The sequence below is a fragment of the Mytilus galloprovincialis genome, chromosome 12, assembly GCF_965363235.1.
Source record: "Mytilus galloprovincialis chromosome 12, xbMytGall1.hap1.1, whole genome shotgun sequence".
Taxonomy (NCBI): Eukaryota; Metazoa; Mollusca; class Bivalvia; order Mytilida; family Mytilidae; genus Mytilus; species Mytilus galloprovincialis.
Window position 1 is genome coordinate 11,755,111 of NC_134849.1, and position 25,340 is coordinate 11,780,450.

Here is a 25,340-nt window from a genome sequence, read left to right on the forward strand (position 1 = left end):
TGTCAACTGTATCTGGTTTATATCAACTGGTTCCGGTTATTAACGCATGCTTTTCTGTAACGTTATTGCATGACATTTCGACGTCATTCGGTTAAATCCGGAAAATACACCTCGATGGTACGTTTTTTGTATAAAACAAAACAAAGTTAGATAAAAAAAAAAATTATATAAGGAATCAGGAAAATAAGTTTAAAAAATAGCTTTGGGCTGAATGTCCTCTGCTTAGGTATATGATAAAATGAACATAACATGTCATTTCTTATATCAGACCCCTTATCAGCCAATGGTCAAAATCGTCCGTCGAGCATGTCGGTTCTCGGGCTGATATCATGACCTAGGGCTTCTAATGGGTCTGATATGATAAATGCTATTGTATAATCTATATAAATAAGATAATCAAAATGATCAAGTCTTCAATACCGTTAGTATTAATAACCTACTTCGAATGGTCTATTTAAAAACACATGCCAACAATAACAACCTGCTTGCATTAAATGTATTTTAAAAATGTATTTTAATCATTCATCATCATTTTTTTCATCTGTTGAAGCATTTCAGATTTTCTCAACATCATGTTGTTTTTATAAAGTGACGCAACACTACTTCTAACCGTGTATTGAAATTAGTCCAACTTCTAACCCAATATGCAATATACATGATTTCCATGCGGCTGTTTTTAACCGATCATATTTCTAGAAATGCATAGGATGCATAATAAATACGTAAATAAGCATTGCTTAAAAGTTAGGTGTAGATTTATGTGTCCTAAACAAAACCATTGGTGGTTTCTTCAGATGCTCACTGTCTCGAGTATAGATTACTACAACAACAACTGACACAAGTATAGGGTTTTTTTTTTTACCAGTGTCTTACTTTTCGATATTAGATAGTCTTTAAGAAAACATTCTTACTACGGATGATTGTGAACAATTACAATATATGGTATGAACCGCCATGACTGCCTGATGTTGATGATCATCATTACATGCAATGGTCACTGAATTATATGCAGCCGTGTCAGCATTATATGCAGCCGTGTCAGCTTTATATGCAGTGGTTACAACATTGTGTGCAATGGTTACAACATTATATGCAGTGGTCACAACAGAATATGCAGTGGTCAAAACATTTAATGCAGTGGTCACAACATTATATGCAGTCTTGGTAGCATTATAGGCAGTGGTCATAACATACTACGTGTTTTGTCGATGAAGGTGATGATCAGTGATGATGATGATGATGATGATGATGATGATGATGATGATGATGATGATGATGATGATGATGATGATGATGATGATGATGATGATGATGATGATGATGATGATGATGATGATGATGATGATGATGATGATGATGATGATGATGATGATGATGATGATGATGATGATGATGATTAATTTATGTGGTGATCCAGATTTAGTAAACTTCGTAAATTTTTTCATCGGAAATTTCCGAAACCAGTCATAATTGATAATGCACCGTGTTATTTTAGGCAATTCGAATTAATACTTTATTAGAAAAAAAAACGTCTGCAAATTGGACAGCCATTATTTTATCCATTTAGGGGTAGTTCATTCCGATAAAATGTTGAAACTTAGAGTTGAATGCATTTATTATAGTTATATAAATTTTGTATTTATCTTAAGAAAAAATGTGCACGGAATAAGGTAATTAAAAGTAATGAATTCGTTACTTATATGTTTCAAGTTCATTTCATATTGAACAACCAAAATGTATAATACACTTCAAGTATTATAGTCAATATACAGTGCCATATTTCACGTGACAAGCACGTCTATCCATTTTGCAGACAATAACAGGCGTTATTTTTTCTACCGAATTGCCGATATAATGATATCACGACTGCATATAATGTTGTGACTACTGCATATAATGTTCCGACAACTGCATATAATTCTATCACGACTGCATATAATGGTGTGACCACTGCATACAATGTTTTAACTACTGCATGTAATGTTGGCACGACTGCATATAATGTTGTGACCACTGCATATAATGTATTACCACTACATATAATACTGTAATCACATAATATAATGCTGTAACGACTGCATATAAATGTATAATGCTGTGACCACTGCATATAATGATGATCGTCAACATGAATCAGTCATAACGTTCCATAAATTGGAATGATAACATTTCATATAGGCCTCAAGTTGTACTTGCTCTTGTGCAATATGCAATTAACCGATCCTGAATATATTGTTTATGGCACAATGAAAATGTGTAACCAATAATGCGTGTTTCCGAATATTTTAGGAATGGCGCAGGTATTGGCAGTTCCAGGAGATGTTAGACATGGATTCGCCTACAAAACCAAATTCGACCATGAATTCGGACGAATTACTGCAATAGCAGCAACAACAATGGGGAACATTTTATTATGTGATTATGTTAATAAGTGTCTAATTTTAGTTGATCCTCTTGGGAAATACTTAAATAAGCTAAGCGTAGAAAGTACGCCATTTGATCTAGCTATTACAAGTCAAAATATAGGATATGTTACCTTACCAAACAAAAGATTTGTATTACAGATAGATCCGGATCGACTGGTTGTACTTCATAACCCAGCAAGTAACGATAAGTGTACTACCGTCATTAGTGTGTCAGCAGTACCGAATTCTGGAAGGGACACTGAAAACGAGATTCCATGTTATCTTGGCGTAAAAATGTATAGTTCTTTATACGCATATCAAGTCAATAGCTACAACCTGTAAGTCGTCATTTTTTTCATCTTATTCTGTAAAACAATATATATTTATATACATATAAATATGGTCATATTTGTTTTATATTTAAGATTAATCAAGTCAATGAGCAATTGTTTTTATATTTATTCTTTATTTAATATTATAATGACGCAGTTTCGGAAACAGTATAGTAGTAAATAAAACGTAAACATGGCACACTACAGTGCATGCTATAATGGTACAAACTGTGAAAACATCTAATCTTTTTCCAATATTACCACATATACAAACAAATAATATTACAATATCATAAAGATAAAAATGATCCCGGTACAAATAAAGCTTGATAATAAAGTGCATTAAATAATTCCCTTTTACATGTTTTCCACAATGGTTCAGTATGGATGAAATTAAAGCCAATATTTTGCATTCATTACATGTAAATCTGATTTCGAACTCTTATGAACAGCATTTATTTAATGTATATCGGATGTAGATTGAATCATTTATGATATCATGCACACTTAATTTGCTACATCTATACTTGTGCAGCCTCGATCATGGTATATATTCGCTCAACGAAAAGGAGCAACATGCACATGATGCATTTATATTAGAAAAAGTTAACCTAGTTTTTCTGATGATATGATAATAAGTCTGCACACTACATTGTACTATTGTCTGACTGTTTATGACGTCTATACAATAAATTAGCGAAGGCAACGAGTACTCAAGTACTTGGGTACTCGTTCGAAATGCCGAGTTTTAGTACTCGGATACTCGTTTGGCAATGCGTGTTATACATCTTGAGATAATTCTCTTCACATTTCACTCACTTTAGATCCGTTGAAATACCCCTACGTAATACTAAATAAAATCAATTAACAACATAAATATGCTTATCCTGAGGATAGTATTTGTTATAGTAGTACCATCAACGTCCTTTCCCTCCGAGGGAATGTTTTCATGTGCACAACTTGTAACAAAAAATAAAAGTCAAATAGTCGTTCGTCTAAAATTACTGTACAGATCATATTTGTAAACTAGACTAAAACCAAAATGACCTGCAGTGAACCGTACGCAACTGATTACAAACATTTAAACGGTGTTTGTACACGGATCAAAAAGATTGAGCATTACGAAAAGGCAAAAGTAATTTGAAGTCCGATATTGTTGTTGACAAATTAATGGACAAGTCGTATTATAAACAGTACCAACTCCTCTGGCACAGATGATACATATATTGTCTACTTTGTCGGACTTTATATGTCAATATTTTTGATTTTATTGGAACTTGGTTTATGAACACTTACACAAACAATAATTGCTATTATGATAGGTTAGTTGTAGAAACGGCGGTCGGTAATTCATTGCTTAATTCACACACAAAGCTATGTTTTTAGTACATTTGTCTTTCGTTAATATGTTTATGAAAGGTAGTAACAAATAAACTCATAAAATATATGGGGTCAAAATTTTGTATATACGCAAGAAGCGCGTTTCGACTACATAAGACTCACCAGTGACGCTCGAATCCAAAAAAAGGTGAAAAGGTCAAATAAAGTTCGAAGTTGAAGAGCATTGACGATCAAAATTCCTAAAAGTTTTGCCAAATACAGCTAAGGTAATCTATGCCTGAGGTAGAAAAGCCTTAGAATCTCAAAAATTCAAAATTTTGTAAACAGTTAATTTATGAATAAAACCATATCAAAAACACTGCATCCCACCTCAAACCAAATCTTTCCAATATACGTTCAAGGTTCATCCGAGTACTCGCGAGTACTCGAGTATTTTGCCCAGTATCCGAGTATTAAATTTCAGCACTTTTCACATTCCTACAATAAATCTATTAAATGTTGGATGTGTACTGATTAATAATTTAAATATTATTTTTTTTTCTCCCTCCGATGAGTTAAGCCTTTTGAAATTAATGTTATAGTTCGTTCTTATGTTGTATGGTTTCACTGCTGTCTTAGGTTAGGAGTAGGGTTGGGCTCCCTCTAACTCGTTAACGTCGCAATATTCTATACATGCCTGTTCCAAGCTATCTGCTGTTAGTTGTTATCGATCATATGCTTTTTTTCTTTCTTGTTCTTGCTCTTGTATTGGTCTGTTGCATCACTGTCCAAGGTTGGAGGAGCGGGGTGGACGTCCGATAATAGGTTTTACCCAGCCACATTCTGTTTGATTGTAGCTGTACTTTTTTTCTAGTCATTACCATATGCTGGCGTTTTACATAAAAAATATTCGTATAACTGTTGCATGTTGCATGAATCATGACCTTCTTTGAAAAATATAAACTCCGCCAGTAGTCCCAGTTCATGTGAGCGTGTCAGTTCATGTTCATGTTGTTTCAACTTTCATGCCATTCCTTCAGTTTTTGAATTGTTTTCTTGATCTATCTTCCTAATCGAGTTAGGATATCTGAACATCTACTGTTTTCTATATTAATGGTATGCTTTAGGTTTTGGCGATGTTTTTTATGCTGATAATTATGATAAAGTTTAATAAATGTCTGTATAATTGTGAGCGTCTCCAAAGATATTAACATCTGTTTATTGTTGCTGATCGTACATTCAGGTAACCTCCATTTGCAATTTTAACTGTTTCGAGCGGATAACTATCGTATCACACTCGACACTGTAGTAAAATCTATATGTATTGACGTTTTCACGGAACACTAGGCTGATGATAACATCAGCATGATCAGAGACAGAACGTACCCAATAGTAATAAAAATACTGAACTAAAAGATGAATTAGAGAAGGGAAGTCAATAAGAAATAAAAAAAATAAATGGTATCCACTAATTTTACAAGCACAAAATAACTGTCATATTCCTGACTTGGTTCATCGACCAAGTTTACAAACTTAACAAAGATAAGTTTATTATCAGGCTGATAAGTGTGTATACTTTTGTATATGATTGATTCACTATTACAACATTTGGAAAGCAAAATTAATTACTAAGTTTAAGAGCATTAAAAGCCCGAAATTAAAAACGTTTTGCAAAAGTAAAGGTAAGACAATACATGTATCAGAATAAAACATTTGTGTAACGAATAATGCAGCATATTTTTAACAATCATATTTTATGTCGAATATAATATTGTTTGTGTACTGACCAGCCGTATGTACAAAGCATTTGACATGTTGGTGCAAACTTAATTTTGAGACGAACTAATCGTAACTGCAATTTTTCAAAGGAGTTTGATTGAAAATTTAAAACCATAAATCATATAATAAATACTCGTCTCTTACAATTTTTCATTATATATATAGTGCTTTTATTTTTACTATTTCAGATGGCTTATGAACGAAAACATATCTCGATTAGGACATCTTATTGATCCTCGTGTAGTGAAGTTCCATGCAATTGACGCTGCAACTTTTATTTCATGTATAGGCGGCCAGAACTATTTCAAGATTTCAAAATGTACTTATCCGGGACATCTCTGTATTGAGCAAGCTGTCAATATTGAAACTATAGTTACGCCCAGTGACATATGCTCTGATAACAATGGACATATATACATCAGTGGACAGGGTTCTAACAACATACACCGACTGACATAGGACGGCAAGGTTTTAGATATTCCACTGGACAATCGACATGATATTACTCAACCTGTTGCTTTATGTTTCAACCAAAACTATGACAAGTTATATATTGTCAATGATTGGGGAAAATCAGTATTGGTTTTTGATGTTATTTGATGAATGGATATTTATTCTGAGTTGATTCAATATTATTACATTGATATGAGTTATGATTGTACCTTATTAGTATAGACAGCTTTAATGTAGCAAATAAGAAAACCAGTATCACATGTATGCATACAATACCTTGACAAAAGGAGAACTGTGAAATATTGAGTATTGGTTCCTCCTTTCGAATGTAAAATATATTTTGTTTGATTATCGATGAAGTTAATCTTTTTTGATTCTTCATGTACACAATCGATTCCTGTGTTTCATATCGACGTGAATTGTTAAATAGTACACTTATTTTTTTTAGAGGTTAATTCGCACTAAAACCAATAGCATGTTGTGATTGTAAATCATAACTTAATTAGAATGATATTCTTGGATTTTATTTGCTTAATATTACTTTTATTATAATATAATGAATTACAGTGGAGTCCCCGGTGTCCGCGCGGCCCTTGTTATCGCGCATTAGCTGATTTCGATCAACACAGTAACACATACAAAACCGTTCTTGTTATTGTTTTATCCTTCCGAAGGGATAAAAAAGAATAAAATTGATAAGTTCAAGAATTAATTAATAATTGAAATCCCGTGATTTACCATATTTGGCCAATTTCCATTAAAAAAAATACATCATCAGACAAAATTAGTTTTATTTACGTCAAATTAATATTAGATTGAAATATTTTTTGCTCTGCATCCTTGGAAGTGTGTTTGGTACAAACTGAGCTATATTTCGTAATATAAAATCTTTCCTTTATTCCAAATAAGCTATTTTTGGAAGGCATGCGCGAAATCACCGGACATTGAAGGAACTCTCAGAACAGGGGCTTCCCTAATTTTGGACACACATTACACAAAATCCAGAGGATGAAACCATACAAACAGAAGATTTTATGAAATAAAAGTATATTATGAATGTGTTCACACAAAATTATCCAATTATTAGTTTTATCAGTTGAATGAAGTGAAGTCATAAGTCTTAGGTGCGCGGATACACCGGACTGCACCGTACATAATTATAAAAAAACAACTTAATTTGTTTATTGTGACATAAAAAGTAAAATCACAATAATAGTGAACTCCGAGGAAAATTCAAAAGGAAAAGCCTCTAATCAAATGGCAAAATGAAACGCTCATATGCATGTTTAACAATTGTTAAATCTTGCCTGTTATATTTATAACATATAAAGAACTTATTTCATTTGCCATTTAATATAAGTAAATTGAGGTGTTGCTTTGACGCATAGTAACATGGATATATTTTAAACATATAAAATACATTATTGATATGAATGAAGCGACAAAGTATGTATACTGCAATACACCGAAACAAATACCATTTTGTATACGTTAAACCAAAGACGAGTGTCTAAACTTTTTTGGACTCTTAATTTCTCTAGTTTATAAACATTGGTCAAAATTTAACACATTAATGATTGGGCGTCATAACCTAATGTTCTTTACTACACATGCATTGCTAGTAATAAATTACCAACAAACTGTAATATTATCACTGTTTACTAACTATCGTTGATAGTTTTGAACTCAACCACATGTATATTGGTCATATATATAACTTTAACAGTTTCATACATCGAATAGATGTACAGTATTATCATATAGAATTCAGGCTACAAATTGGGACATACGTCTACACAAATATTGCTCATTCAAAATGTAGGTTCGAATTCTGTAGAGAAATTTGTTAGCTCAATTGTCAGGGTTTGTTCCTGTTGGATCGAATGTTAACAGTCACGTTTATAATAGTGTTCAAACCATTATATTATCATTGTGTATGCACCAGATACGGATTTCTACAATAAAAATGTCTGCAATGTTGAGGCTATTACGTACGTCTATAACCGCATTATAAGGAGTATATTTGCCGTCAAACGTGTGAGCACAAAGACCGTTGTGATTGATACTGGATATGACAATGGTATCCTATGACGATTTTTAAGTACCGGTCTTTGTAAGAATCATGCAGGTTCCTGTTGATGGGCGATTCATGACCCCTCTTCGAATGTCTTTATATTTTGTTTATGATGAAGGTATGGTATGAAAATAAGTTTTCTGTATTAATTTTTTCATTTCAACCTTGGTTGCCATGGAAACCATCCATACAAAATTTTGCCTAAATACGTCTATAAGTAGCCTTTGAAAATTGAAATATATTGGATTTTAAAGAACCATAGAAATAAAGTTAATCAATACAAACAATATGTATATTTACAGTATTGACAAACACAACCCCAAACTATACAAAAACGTTAAAATTTTGAATTTACTAAATAGTTTGTTTCCATAGCAACCATTTAAAAATGTGTTAAAATTCGAAAATGAAAAATTTCAAAAACTTTAAAATTTTAAATCTGTTTATCTCCCAAGACCAACAATACCATGACATGTCATTGACAAATTTTGAAAGGCAACACTCTATATATTCAGAAAATAAAAAGAAAGTCGTGTGTTTTTTTTTCTTTAAAAAAATAATTTTAGTCAAAAATTGTCAATTTTCACCAAAATTCAGATTACCAAACAGATGAATACTGAAACATTTTGAACTAAAAAAGCTAAAAAATTCCATTTATGCGTGCATTCCTGACACAAATTTGGTAATTATAAATGAGAAAATATGATTGATAGAGATGTTTTTGTAGAGAAGGACATTTTTTCTTTCTGGGCATGGTGCCCCCCCCCTTTTTTTCAAAATTCAAAAAATTATTAAAAAATTTAAAAGATGGAATTCAATTGTGAACATTTTGAGCATTAAAACATGAAATTTCTTCAAAGGGTGATGTCAATAATAGAACCCCCTACACCATTTTTATATAGACTCTATTAGATTTTTTTTAGAAATGGGGAATGTGTCAAAGAGAGAACAACCCAAACAGAAATTTAAAATCTTTAGATGCTATTTCATGGTCTTTAAAATTGACTCTAAAGAACCTGAATCGATCACCTGTAATTTTTGGTTAAATCTTGCATCAATGATTATTTGTCCCTTCAATATATATCAATGAGTGGCTTAACAATTCCATTTAAATGTTCTTTGTATCTGTCGTTTTTTCTTCAAAAGCAAAAAATGAATTTTACCCCTATGTTCCATTTTAGCCATAGTGGCTAAGTTTCTTGAAGTACAAGGAAATAAAAAACTAAATTTATACAAGATTATAACTCCCAAGTTGGGCTGAAATTGATTAAGCATATTCAGAAGAAGATTTGTTTTAAAGGAAGCAAACTAGATGAACAAATTGTGAAAAATTTCTTTAAAGGGCTATAACTCCATAAGGATTCAATTGACAATTCTGGTCATATAAACTTATTTGTAGATCCTACTTTGCTGAAAGTTGTGCTGTTTAAAGTTTATCTTTGTCATTAATAATATTCAAGATAATAACCAAAACTGCAAAATTTCCGTACAATTAACAATTTAGTGGCAGCAACCCAACAATGGGTTGTTAGATTCATCTGAAAATTTGCTCTTAAAAGGCTTTAGTGTTTGAGATATGAGCTACACACTGCATTTTACCCCCATGTTCTTATTTTACCCATGGCGGCCATGTTTTTTTACAAAATAGAAAATAGAACACAAACTTTATTCTAGATATCCTAAGAATCATTCAGTTTATAAGTTTTACTGAAATTGGTTCAGTAGTTTCAGTGGAAATGTTTCAAATATTTTACACCGGACAGACGACAACGGAAGCAAAGTGATGGCAAAATTCACAGTTCCTTTGAAACGGTGACCTAAAAAAACTACGTCCGTTCTATCAGAAATAAACTTAAAATAAAAAATTAAAAAATTTGTACCATCGAGAGCGCTAACAAGGCCACTTTTCATAAATTTTAATATTTTTAAGGGTCATAACTCTTTAAAAAAAGTCAATTGTCCATGATTATAGAACTCATCCGAGATATTGTTGATATTAATCTAGTGTATAAGTTTTATTAAAAATCTGGCAAGAATTGTACCTGTGGGAGCGTTAAAGGGGCTATTTTCCATAAATTTATTATTTTCAAGGGTTATAACTGTTTTTATAAAAGTCGATTGACCACCAATATTTAACTTGTTTGAGATATTGCTTATAATAACCTAAAGTATTAGTTTCGTAAAAATCTGACATTATTTGTACATGTGCGAGCGCTGCAAGGACAGCCAGATGGACACAAGGACGGTTGGCAATCAACATTTTAAGCGCACCATGTTTAAACGAAAAAAATTAAGTTCTTATTTCGATTTTTTTTAATTGAAAATTTTTTGGTCGTATATTGGTATCAAGTTGGCGTCGTCGTCGTCCGAAGACATTTGGTTTTCTCACTCTAACTTTAGTAAAAGTAAATTGAAATCTATGAAATTTTAACACATGGTTTATGACCATGAAAGAAAGGTTGGGATTGATTCTTGGTGTTTTGGTCCCAACAGTTTAGGAATTAGGGGCAAAAAAGGGCCCAAATAAGCATTTGTCTTGGTTTTCGCACAATAACTTTAGTTTAAGTAAAAAGAAATCTATGAAATTTTAACATAAGGTCTCTATGACCACAACAGGAAGGTTGGGATTGATTTTGGGAGTTTTAGTCACAACAGTTTAGGAATTAGGGGCCAAAAACAGGTACCAAATAAGCATTTTTCTTGGTTTTTGCATAATAACTTAAGCATAAGTTAATAGAAATCTATGAAATTTTAACACAAGGTTTATAACCACAAAAGGAAGGTTTGGATTGATTTTGGGAGTTTTGGTCCCAACGAATTAGGGGCCAAAAGGGTCCAAAATTAAACTTTGTTTGATTTCATCAAAACATTAATTATTGGGGTTCTTTGATATGCCATATCTAAACGTGTATTCAGATTCTTAATTTTTGGTCCTGTTTTCAAATTGGTCTACATTAAGGTTAAAAGGGTCCAAAATTAAACTTAGCTTGATTTTAACAAAAAGTGAATTCTTGGGGTTCTTTGATATGCTGAATCTAAATATGGTCATAGATTTTTGATTATGGGCCCAGTTTTCAAGTTGGTCCAAATCGGGGTCCAAAATTATCATGTTAAGTATTGTGCAATACCTCTGCGGTCGTATAAAGCTGCGCCCTGCGGAGCATCTGGTTTATTTATAAAAATACTATTTTTGATATAACAAAAATAAAAAAATAAAATATTTTTTTTGTCTTATAATAAATCAGTGGTTTTGATAAGATAATAACACTCTGTAAAGATTAGACAAATGGGACAGTTTTAATCTTGGTACAGTGTTTCCAATTTCATTATCTATGGAAAATACATTGCCTTGTATCGTTTCTTTTGTGGACTAGTATACTATTGCGCAGAGTCAGATTATAATGGCTGTTACTATTTACCTCCCATGTAAATCGACATGTATCGAAACCTTTATGCAAACACTTATTTGTCACTATGTCGATTTAACTGTGCTAAAATTGAAATTGAAGAAGAACTACAGAACCTTTCTTTTTATTCTAATATATAATAATCTAACTTATCTAAAAGATTTGAAATAAATGCGGAATGTGTCCATTGGACACAGATGATGCTCCCGCTTCCATATCATAAAAGTTATAAACGGACATGACTGAAGACACTTACCAATTGTGTACTAACTTTTATGGTGATAAGAATTGTGTAAAAGTTTCGTAACATTTGGTTGAGGCAAACTAAAGAATGAAATACAAAACAAAAAATTCAGCAACTTTTTCCCTCTATAAAGAGGCATTGCATAGAACAGTGAAAGTTACACCACCAAAATTCAAAGTTGATCTGCATTTGGTGGTTTTAGGCATTGTGTATAATTTTAATAACATCTGGTAAAGACAAACTAAAGTTAGAGAACAGAAACGGAAATTCAGCAATATTTCTATTTGTAAAGGGGCATAACTCTTGGACGGTTTAAGTGACACAACCAAACTTAGTCTTGTTTTATGGTAATAAGCAATGTGATTAAGTTTCATAACATTTGGTTGAGGCAAACTAAAGATAGAGAACAGAAACCAACGTTGGGACATACTGACGGACGGACAAGGGTAAACATTAATGCCCCCTCCGCCACTGCGGGGGCATAAAAATATGTAAATATAACAATTGATTAAATTAGGCAAAATTCAAGAATGGTCATTGCACATGGTTGTCATAAAGGTTTGAGAATCAAAACAGTATACAATAGTTCGGACCAGCAAATTTTCCTCAGGGCCACAAGGAAAATATTTTTGAGAACCATAAAAAAACGCGATTATTCTGCGGTATACAAATAATAATTCAGTTATTTAAAAAAAAAAAATAAAAGACAAGCTGTCCTTTTCCACCATATACAATAGAAACATTGACAAATTCTTGCACAATTTAATGTAGATCGTTGGTACATATTTCCTCAGATAGAACATGTAGAATTTGTATGCCCCCACTGTAGCAAAGAGGGCATTAAGTTATACCCTTGTCTGTAAGTACGTCCGTTTCAGACTTATACCCTTATACAAATGGAAAAAAATGCTGACTTTTTTGTTTCCGTTCTCTAACTTAAGTTTGCCACAACCAAATGTTTTGAAACTTACACACAATGCTTATTTCCATAAAATTCAGAACAGTTAGAATGTTATTGGTGTAACAGGTACTGTCAATAAGTTATGCCCCTTTAAAAATGGAAAAAATGCTGAATTTTCCGTTTCCGTTCTCTTTTTTTCGTCTGTCTGACATAGTTCATCTTACCCTGACCTCATTTTCTTAGAACATCGATAATGTTAAGTTAATATGATACTTGTATTAAAATCTTTACATAACACTTGCAGAGTTTCAAAAGTAATTCAATTATAAATAAAACCAACCAGACATTTCAGGGTGAGTCTTCTTGTTTAGTCTAGGGTTAAAGTTTTTAAAGCATCAATCTGTTTCAAAAACCAACAATGAGTTGCATTAAATTGTTACTGTAACTTCTTTATAGCCATTTTGAAAGAGAAAGGATCCTGAGCTATTTTTTTTAAATGTTCTTTAAGATTTGTTTTATAGATAATCATGTTATGCTCATTGTTGAAGGATATACGGTGATCTTCTTTTGTTTATTTCTATGTCTTTGCTCTCTGGTTGAGAGTTAATTGTCTCATTGACAATTACAACACATCCTCTTATCTTTATACATAGACTTACTAGTAATTAAGTTTTGAATTCAACTTTATTCTTTTTCACTGACAGCATCAGTCTTAGACACGACAACGGGTTATGCGTATTACCATTTTTTTTTTAAACTTCTGAGAAATCTTACATATAAGATTGAAGGGAGGGGGTACATATGCTGCCCTCAACTTTAGAAGTTGTGTTATGCTTAAATTCTTAAAATACTTAGTTCACAAGTAAACACAACGAGATATTACATTTCTTTCAACAAATTTTATAATTTTGAAAAAAAAAAAAAAAAAAAAATCGAAAAAAAAGGGGGGTGCACCATACCCAGAGTGATGATTTTTCATTTTGTACAAGTATATCTTCATTTATCATATATTCTCGTTTAAAATTAACAAATGTGTGTCAGAAATGCACATATAAATGGAATGTTTTAGCTTTTTAAGTTCAAAATTTTTGATTATTCATCTGATTGTTAATCTGAATTTTGGTGAAAATTGACAATTTTTGACTAAATTTTTTTTTTAAAGAAAAAAAAAAACACACGACTTTCTTTTTATTTTCTTAATATATAGAGTGTGGTCTTTCAAAATTTGTCAATGACATGTCATGGTATTGTTGGTCTTGGGAGATAAACAGATTTAAAATTTTAAAGTTTTTGAAATTTTTCATTTTCGAATTTTAACACATTTTTAAATGGTTGCTATGGAAACAAACTATTTAGTAAATTCAAAATTTTAACGTTTTTATATAGTTTGGGGTTTTGTTTGTCAATACTGTAAATATACATATTGTTTGTATTGATTAACTTTATTTCTATGGGACTTTAAATTCCCTTATTTTATATTTTCAAAAAGGGTCTTTTTTCACATATTCAGGCAAAATGTTGATTTGGTGGTTACCATGGCAACGGGCATAATACAGGGAAAATACAGACAGAATTTTGACCATCTACCAAAGTTCTTATGATATAGGGCAAAAAAAATACTTTTGTGACATGCCATAAATCACCTTCTGCATGATTTTTACAAAGACCGGTACTTAAGACGACAATACAATACTATGTGACAAGCAAACATTATATTTTTTTATAACTAAGCATGCAATAATCTCAATTTGTTCTAAATATTTAAAGACATAATTCAAAACATGTGTTGATTTTTTAGCACGGATGCATTTGTGTACTCCTCATTATAGAATCCTGGATCGTTTTTTCTATAATACAATATGAGTTAAAAATTAAATTTAAGTGGTTTGATATAGTAAATAAGCAAACATATACAAAATAAACCCAGAATGACAACCTTTGTCAAATCATAAATACACGTGAGGGAAAAAACTGCAATAAATAGGTGCTGTTAGAGTACCCCACACGTTAGTCCTATTATCTTTTACATCTTTGGCAGTCATATATGTCCAAAGACATGTTATATATCTGCTGTTTAACTTTAAAGAACGAGAATAACAACAAATGTAATATGATTAACGTGAATCTTGATAAATGTTGTTAATAACAGTTAACAGAGAGAAATAATGTCAAAACAGTGAACTCTTTAAGGAAGTTCGCTACTCAGTTTCAAAATAACAAGTTTTTCATAACACTAACATATACTGAATGGGGATAAGGGGTATATTAAAGCCTTTGAAATTTTGGCGGGAACATGTTCTCTCTTATTTTCATGGCTTTTCCATTGACAAGTTTGAGTGCTCAAAATCTATTAAAAATAACAAGGAGTTTATAAAACTTTTACAGATGGCTTATCATTATATATCATGTAAAAGATTTATAAAAAGAAAAATGGGGGTCAATTGGCAATTTGTTTTAAGGAATTCAAATGGATAAAACCAGAAGATTCCAAAAATCTGACATAAATTCCAAAACATGACAAGCGAACAGCCTTTAGTGTCGAGTAACGGATACCTATTTTCAGATAAAATAGTTAGCAACATTGCCATAATAACAGAACAGATAACAGACAGTGAACGGTTTATAAATATTTCACATAGCAGTTTAGAAACAACTCCTTATAATAGGTAAACAAATAGTTCACAGAAAAAAGTATTGCTGCCCCCGACTACACAATTATTTTGAACGGCCACTGTCAACATATAGCAGAGAAATCTGAATATGAAAGACAAATCTGTTTGAGGGAATTGGGTTTTCTGAATGGTACATCTACTACGTTGATCAGAAGATTGTCATCTCTAAGGTTTTGTGCTTGAACTCTGGTCATTGCTGAATGAAGTTGCATCCACCACTCAGACTATTAATCATAACAGCAACAATGGTATAATAAACGGTGTTGAAATGTTTACAAGCACCAACAAAAAAATCATATTTCATATTTAATATTGCACTTAAGCTATTCGTCTACCTTCTCTAAAATTCAATTCTTTGCCAATAAATAAATGAAAGAACAAATAAAAATGACATAAAGATTAATTTTGTAAAAACACTTCAAAGTGCAAAGATAAATAAAAGAAAAACAAGAAAATAATCTTGTTTTCAAGCATCGTTTTGTTAACTCATGAAACCAAGATAACTATCAAGTCTTTATTTTCCCTAACTGTGCACTCTATTGTAGAAGCACGTACCATCATGAATTCACAATTCAATTTAAAATGACGGCTGCTTTCAGAATGACGCGAGATTGTTGTTAGCCAATTATAAAATACACATTTTACTAGTATAATGAAACATACATCTACCGTAAATATTTCATTTTGCAGTGGAATCTAATCATTGTATTGCATTGATGAACAATGGCGATCTAACCCCATTAGCAGGAAACATTAAAGTTATTACTTATAATTATAAACACAGAAAGATACACCAGCTTTGAATATATAAGTAACAATGACAACTTTGATACGAGATTCATGTTTTTTAGTTTTATAGGTATAGCTGTTGAAGGCTGTATCTAGACCTATAATTGTTAACGTTTTATACAGTGTGACTATGAGGGAGGGTTGTCTCTTTCCCACTTAAAAACATCTTCTTATAGGGTCTCCAATATGAGTTTACCGAGAGACGTATCGGGTATTTGCTTATATATGTAACTAACTGTATTTCAATATCTATAACAAATACACAATATATTACCTCTAGTTGTGTTCCTGTTATCTGTATTTTCGAGTTTCTGTCTAATTGTATTATGTCCAGGTGTCATTTATTTATATAAATATGAAAAAATAAAACGAAGGTGCAGTTTATGGATTACTATGCATATACATTTGATATGCTATTGGTGTTTTTCTTACTTTAATTTACTAAGAATTGACCTTAGTTGTTAATTCGGTTGATTATTTTGTACAGGATGTTGAAAATATCAGGTATAAACATAAACTTTCATACCTGAGAATAGTCAGCAGGCCTTGAAATTATGCATTAAAAATTATCGTCTGACACGGGGAGTATATATCAACTGTGTTCTTTACCGTAAAAGATTGGCGAAAAAGAAACGATGATGCTCTCAATAAATATACATTGAAAACACACATAACATGTTATTGTGCATGCCTTTAGACAGAAAAATCTCTTAGAGGCGATGCACTTTTCACTGTGGATAACTAAAAGTTCAAATTGTGATATAAAGTAAGCAACTACGTCTAAATTCCTCCGATTCAGATAGTCGATAAGACAAAATCGTTACCCAGTATGAGGGTTAGGTTTCTTTTTTTTATGTTTACATCAATCTATTTTTGAATCATGTATTGCTGTTTATCTATTATCAGATCAACAGGGATATTCGAACGAAAATATTCTTGAACCACGTTTCAGACTTGATGTTGTGATACCAGTCATCACACGTGCTTGAATTTTCTGTTTAAAGTTGTCTTGGTTTTTCTATACAACAACCGACTGCTTTAAGAATTAGTGTTTAAATTTAGAAATGCTAATCGCTGTAAAATGACGCAACTTATGTGTTTATATCTAGCAAATCCCAAATACCCGTTTGGTGGTGCGCCTGATAGACGCGGAATGTACATAGACGTTAACAGGTAACAGGTGACATAGTCAAATAATATCGATATTGGATTCGACACGTAACTAGGTAGTACTTGGTAATATTAATTATTTGGAATACAAGGGAGCCTGTCATGATGCAGTGAACACCATTGTCCTATATTAGTTATTTATATAAAGTTGCATTCTTTGACTCGTCGTTTTTACGTCATGCTGGCTAACTAATTGGACCTCGTTATTGTAGTATAAATGATACGCCAGTTTTTGGTGGGGTTCGTTTTGCTTAGTCTCTAGTTTTCTATGTTGTGTCATGTGTTCTATTCTTTGTCTGTTTGTCTTTTTCATTTTTAGCTTTGGCGTTGTCAGTTTGTTTTCGATGTTTGAGTTTGACTGTCCCTTTGGTATCTTTCATCGCTCTTTTACATGTTTTAGTATGAAAGCTATCCCAAATACTGTGACGGAACAAGACCTGAAATTGCTAAAGTATACACATATGATTATATAGCATTATTATATCATTTTATTATTTATTATGGTTGCATTGGAACTACATTTATGAGATAGTTTATTGTACATAACACACCAATGCGATAATGACATTTAAACTATTTTTTAAAAGGTATATACAGTGTACCCAATAACACGTAAATACTGTTCTCTTTTGCTTATTCAATTTTGACGAACGAAACATAATCCATATATAATCAGTTAATGTGTCTGTTATTGCTATTGTTATGTTTTTTATTTCGGTTATATTTTTCCTTTAAACGTTTACCTTTCCTCTAGAATGTTCATGATGTTCTACATATGAAAACATACGATTTGGGAAGGAGGTTAGCAATGGTATTTTTTTCTTTTTCTTTTTCGACAAATGTGTTTTCTACATTTGAAAATGCCTGTACCAAGTCAGGAATATGACAGTTCTTGTCCATTCGTTTTTGATGCGTTTTGTTATTTGATTTTGCCATGTAATTATGGACTTTCCGTATTGATTTTCCTCTGAGTTCAGTATTTTTGTGATTTTACTTTTGATTACAATTTCGGAACAATATTACCTGTTAGTCAATTGTATTCAGATAATTTTTTTCACAGTCACAACGATGGACTTTGTATTTGTTGAAATAGTCTTTCATAAATATAGAATTTTCTAAAAACTTGAGGAGGAAGTAATTTACACACCACGTATCTCGACAAACAAGTAAGTTTATTGTGTCATTATACAAAAAGAATATATATATTTGAATCCCACCATTTAAATTAATTTGCTCTTAAATACAAAGTCAATGCTGTGATCATAAATACAGTAGGGAACTATAAGTATTCAATATTACATAACATCAACCAAACTGCGTTTGAAAAATTATCAAAATAAGATTACAACAAAATGTCTGCTTATGTCTATTATGTCCCCAGGTGAACATATTTGACATAGTTATAAAGTGATCCAATTAATAAGTCCGTGTAGATTCATTATCAGGTACTGACTTTGAACAACATGACTAGTACACATAATTCTAATGTCTTGGAATCATGTTATTCTGTTTGTTCATTTGTAAGTGTAAATGGAACAATACGAGGTATGTAATGCATTCAATAAAAGTCATGATGTTTCGATTTAAATTTACCTGTACAAAACCCACTTCTATATTAATAGGCCTGTACCACCGTTAAACTAAAGGTTTGCTGTGTAACGTAGTGGGTAAATTATAATGTAGGACAAGTGATTATTACACATGGTTGATATATGATATATGATAAGTATTATTGCCAATAAGACAACTATTTACAAGAGACCAAATACAATAGAAATTAAGTGATTTATGTAAATGCATGTACGGCATTCATCAACAATGAGCAAACCCATACCAACTATAAAATTTCCAGTCATAACAAATGCAAAACAGGTCAAACGAGACACATAACGGTCTGATAATAAAAGAAAATTGATGACCGACACATTAATATGATATACAGCAACCATCGACAACTACTGCTTTAATGGTCCATAATTTCGGAAAGGCACATAAAGAATATAGTACATAAAATACGTCGTTGATATAATCGTTGATTACATCTGTTACAACAGAAACGGGGCATAGCGAGCGAAATGTGATATATAAACGCCGTTAGAGGATACCAAAGGAATATCACCAGCCAATAATTAAATGTTCACTTCGAAATATGTATCACTCTGTGGTTAAAGTTTTTAAAATTTCAATAACTTTCTTAAACTATCCTGGATTTCTTCCAAACTTGGACAGAAGCTTGTTTGTGACCATTAGATAGTATCCAGAGGTATATTTTGTAAAAACAATCCTGTTTTTCCGTATTTTACTTATCAACAAACATAGTTTTTTGGCCAGGACACATTTTTACATTCACTCTGTGGTAAAAGATTTTAAAATTCTAATAACTTTCTTAAACTATCCTGGATTTCTACCAAACTTAGACTTAATCTTGTTTGTGATCATAAGGTAGTATCCAGGAGTAAATTTTGTAAAAAAACATCATTTTTTTCCGTATTTTACTTATAAATTGACTTAGTTTTTTTTTCTGCTAGGAAACATAACATTCACTGTGTGGTTAAAGTTTGTAAGATTTTAATAACTTTCTGAAACTATCCTGAATGTGTCGTGTGTACCAAACTTGGACTAAAGGTTGTTTATGATCAAAAGCTATTATCTAGAAGGTAATTTTGTAAAAATTTATTCCTTTTTTTCTGTTTTTAATTTATAAATAGACTAAGCTTTTCTGCAAGTTAACATAACATAAAGTCTGCACTTAAATTTTTAAACATTTATTTAATTCAAAAGCTATCCTGGATTTTGACCAAACTAAGGCAGAAGCTTTTTACAATCATAAGATGTTATCAAGAGGAATATTTTGTTTTCCTCATTTTTTGTAAACCTGCGATTAACAGCAAAAGTATGCGAGACACTGGGTTCCACACTACCCTTACACATTTGTGCTAACGTAATTTGTCTATATACCTTTTGGTGTTTCTTTGATACACATGACGTGGCTATGTACTAAAATACCCTTTATTGTGATATTATTTAATATTTTTGTATTCTTTTCTTTCATTTTTGCTTATGTGCTTATTTATATGCCTTCTTATGTTTCTTTGATACATAAATGACGAGGCTCTGTACCTATTCATCCCGTCATTGTGTTATTTAATGGTAAATGTATGTATTATTTTCTTTAATCTTTGTTTACATGTTTGGTCTATATGTCATTTTGTGCTTCTTTGTTTCATATTTTTTGTTTTTATTGAAATTAAGACTATATAACACAATGTTGACTGCTGAACCCCAAAATTGACATGTTAACCTATTATGTCTGTTTGTTTTGTTCACACATCGTTGTCAATACGATGGGTTTTAATGCAACTGTCATGGTGATTTTACTTTTATTATAGAATGTGCATAGCTATTAAACACATAAAATTGCATATGACTTTCAATGCATTTTAACATTTTAATCCAAACGAGTTTATCTCTCTCTGTTAAATTTCAAAACGCAACTGTATTGCGACTACTAAATCCACGCGTAAATTATACGTAAGATATATATAGGCAAATATGAGTCATCATTTTCTGAATTGAAAAATCAAATTAAAACTGTTTCCAGATGATTTGTTATCTTAACGTAATTTTAGTCAAGAAATGATTATATACATGTAGCATGTATAATAATGATTTTAAATGATCCAGTTCTCGAAGTCTAAGTGTTGGATCATGTAAACAATTGGCCAGTTGAAATTTAGGAATTAAAGCAGTTCTATTCATATATCTGTACTAGATGAACACAGAATTAGTAAACATGTCCAGCTAATAGTTCCAATTGCCTTATTTATACTATTAAACGAGAAGACCTCATTTTTGGTGTCGCTTCTCCTCCTTCCACAATAAATTGATCATTGTGACTGTATGTCCTGTAGGTACCATGAATAGTCGCATTTGTCATCCATTCTTATGATTATTCAGTTTCGGTTATTTTGGGAGAAAAACGGAAAAAAAGAAGTCCGGATATGTGTCCGTCATCACCCCGGCTTTTATTCTTAGACAACCTCCTCTTCCGTTTATATTTCCAGAAGTTTGGCAAATTTACATTACATACCCTATATTATCATGTTTTATTTAAGATTCATTGCCTGAATCGTTATATAAGAATGTTGTCCCAAGTGTAAGCAACGATCCAGGCCGTGTGAAAATAAACACAATCATTTTTGTCATTCACTTATCGTCACGTAAATAACGACAAATGCATAGCCTATATTATCATGTTTTATTTAAGATTCATGCAATCGTTATATGTTGTCCCAAATGTAAGCAACGACCCAGGCTGTGTGAAAATAAACACAATTATTTTTGTCATTCACTTATCGTCACGTAAATAACGACACAGGCATAGCCTAAATTATCATGTTTTATTTGTCACGTAAATAACGACACAGGCATAGCCTATATTATCATGTTTTATATAAGATTCAACCAAGCCATTTTCACATTGACTGAATCGTTATATGTTGTCCCAAGTGTAAGCAACGACCCAGGCTGTGTGAAAATAAACACAATTATTTTTGTCATTCACTTATCGTCACGCAAAAAACGACACAGGCATAACCTAAATTATCATGTTTTATTTGTCACGTAAATAACGACACAGGCATAGCCTATATTATCATGTTTTATTTAAGATTCATGCAAGCCATTTTCACATTGCCTGAATCGTTATATGTTGTCCCAAGTGTAAGCAACGACCCAGGCCGTGTGAAAATAAACACAATCATTTTTGTCATTCACTTATCGTCACGTAAATAACGACACAGGCATAGCCTATATTATCATGTTTTATTTAAGATTTAACGACACAGGCCCTATGAAAATGAATAAAAAAAATCTACAGAATGCATGAATTATTTTGATTTTTAGCTAAACTTTATTTTATTAGTGGAATCTGTTTCGAATGACTGTATCTGTATTGTCTATCTTCTGTCAATCTAGGCACACCTCCACAATAGGAGTAAAAAGTCAACTATATATAAAAAAGCAAAAACGATCACACTATTGAATTATATACAGTTTTATCACAATAGCCTATATTATCATGTTTTATTAAAGATTTAACGACACATTTTTACACAATGAAGTTCATGACAAAACTTAAGTAAAGAAAAATTCAAAACGTTATATTGATACCAGTTCATGTTTAAGATACTTTTGTTACCTTTCCTTCTTTTACAAAAAATCATCCTACAACATATTACATACTTTTAAGCAGGTTCCAAATTCCCGCGATTTCGCGTGTATGTTCTAGTACATTTAAACTGTATAAACAATATATATTTTGAAGACCCATACTTTGTTTTTAATTTGATACGTACATCTTGAATTATCAACACCGTGTTTCATCAGAAAACTTTCTGAAGATTGTATACATGATGATTTGTAGTGAGTGAAATCGTTATCAAATAATTATAGAATATGTCAAATAATGTTTCGTACCGAATATTGTAGAGATGGCACAGGTGTTGGCAGTCTCTGGGGATGTTAGACATGGATTCGCGTTCAAAACTTCATTCAACCATGATTTCGGAAGAATAACTGGAATAGCAGCGACAACAATGGGGAACATTTTATTATGCGATTATGATAACAAGAAGCTAATTTTAGTTGATCCTCTTGGAACATATTTAAATAAGTTGAACGTAGAAAGTGAACCATTTGATGTGGCAATTACAAGTCAAAATATAGGATATATTACTCAGCCGAACTCCAGATCAGTATTACGAATAGATCCGGACCAAATGGTTGTACTAAATAAGGCAGCAAGTATCGATCCTAGTATGTCCGTGATTTGTGCGTCAGCAGTCCCGAATTCTGGACTAGATCTTCCAAATAAAGTCCCATGTTATCTTGGCGTGAATCTGAAAACTTCTTTATACGCATATCCAGTTAATGACTATTACATGTAAGTCGTCATTCAATATTTTATAGTTAATCTCTAGTTATGACCGTATCAATGGCAATTCACGTCAACACATAAAAGTTACTTTGGGTTGGTGATACCCGGGGGTATAAAAGCTCCACCAGCAAAAGCATCGACCCAATGGTTGTAAAAAAACTCGTCATAGGTACCAGGATTAAAACTTTGTACTTGCGCCACACGGTAGTTTATTACTGAAGAATCAACAGTGACGCTCAAATTACCAAAAACTAAAAAGGCCAAACAAAGTACGAAGTTGAACAGCATTGAGGACCAAAATTTACAAATTGTTTTGACAAATAATGCAGATGTAATCTATTCCTGAGGTAGCCAATCATTAGTATTTCAAAAACTTAAAGTTTGCTAACAAATAGTTTATAGTTAAGAAATTTGAGTAAATATTTAAAACATTACAATATGTTACAATCGTGTTTTAGTGTCATTTACATATTTTTTCAATTACGTCTTACTATTCTAGACCCCTCACAGACGAAAAGGGACAGATTCGTTCAAAGGGGATAGTAATTGATCCCCGTGTCGTGAAGTTCCACGCAGTAGAAGTTGGACATTTGTTGTCATGTATATGCGGCCAGAGCTACATAAAGGGGACAAAACACACGCCGGGACTTCCCCTTTATCAGTATACTGTCAACATTGAAACTATACTTACACCAACTGATATATGCTCAGATAACAATGGACACATATACGTCAGTGGTCAGAGTTCTAACAACATACACCGACTGACACAGGACAGGAAGGTTTTAGATATTCCACTGGACAGTCGACATTATATCAAACAACCAGTTGCATTATGTTTCAACACAAACTATGATAAATTATATGTTGTCAATGATTGGGGAAAGACTGTTTTGGTTTTTGATGTTATTTGATTAATGAAGATGTATGCGAGTTGTTACGATCTAGTAAGCTGAGATCGGTTATAACTGTGCTATTATATTAGCAGTATTGTAATTTTACTATAACAAATATTTGACAAACAGGCGATGTTGAAATTTTTAGTTTAAGTTTCACTTTTATAAGATTTTTAATGTTAACAGAATTTCATTTTTGGTTTCTTGGTTAACTAGAACTTTTGTGTTACTTGTACATGTGGATTATACAAACAGGTACTTACGTTTTTGGGAGGTATAGTCGAATTTAAACCCAATCACATTGTATGTTTTTATCAAGTCAATCAAACAAAATATTTGTTTTACCTCAATTTTATTAGGGGACTCACGTGTTTGTTTAATCTGACTTCTTAGTGACCAGTATTGTAAGTGAATCCTGTAATCCCCATCAGCCATAATGGTGCTTTATCACTTTCACTGTTTACGAACTTTCATTTAGTTAACCATGTGTCAACTAGCTTTATATCAATTTCAATATATTATAATAATTTACATAAATATTAAGAGTCTGTTTTTTTACTATGATTTAAAATCTATAGATACTTTTCCATGTGTTGTTAACTAATAATTATGAAAATTGAGATGTGTTGCTTTGACACATAGTAAAATGGAGATGATTCAAACTTATATAAATCATTATTGAGTGATCATACGTGCACGGAATGATAACAGCGATGCAAAGATACAAATTACCATTCATGAAGGCAGATAGACGCCTACATACCCTCGTCACCATTTAAACATGCTCCAACTTTATATCAAGTGCTTAATCTTTCCCAGGCTACAAAAGTTGTCCAACGTGGAATTGAGACCTTCCAGATTAGGAAATTGATTCAAATTAAATCTATCTTCAAAATACAACAGTATAAATGAATTATCCAGACAATTTATAATCATGCAGCACAAACTACCGTTTATACA

The 25,340-nt window shown here is 31.8% G+C and overlaps 1 protein-coding gene across 1 annotated transcript; it reads left to right on the forward strand.

The window, feature by feature from the left end:
- The first annotated feature begins 18,670 nt into the window (after positions 1–18,670).
- Positions 18,671–24,878, forward strand: LOC143054934 (uncharacterized). Its single transcript, XM_076228036.1, has 3 exons — positions 18,671–18,712; positions 23,037–23,490; positions 23,984–24,878. The coding sequence occupies exons 2-3, from the start codon at positions 23,039–23,041 to the stop codon at positions 24,396–24,398; spliced, it is 867 nt and encodes a 288-aa protein (XP_076084151.1). The 5' UTR covers positions 18,671–18,712; positions 23,037–23,038; the 3' UTR covers positions 24,399–24,878.
- The last annotated feature ends 462 nt before the right edge of the window (positions 24,879–25,340 follow it).

Coding starts and splice junctions, on each gene's coding strand:
- LOC143054934 (XM_076228036.1), top strand. CDS start 23,039: ATGGCACAGGTGTTGGCAGTCTCTGGGGATGTTAGACATGGATTCGCG. Junction 23,491..23,983: donor CCAGTTAATGACTATTACAT/GTAAGTCGTCAT, acceptor TTACTATTCTAG/ACCCCTCACAGACGAAAAGG.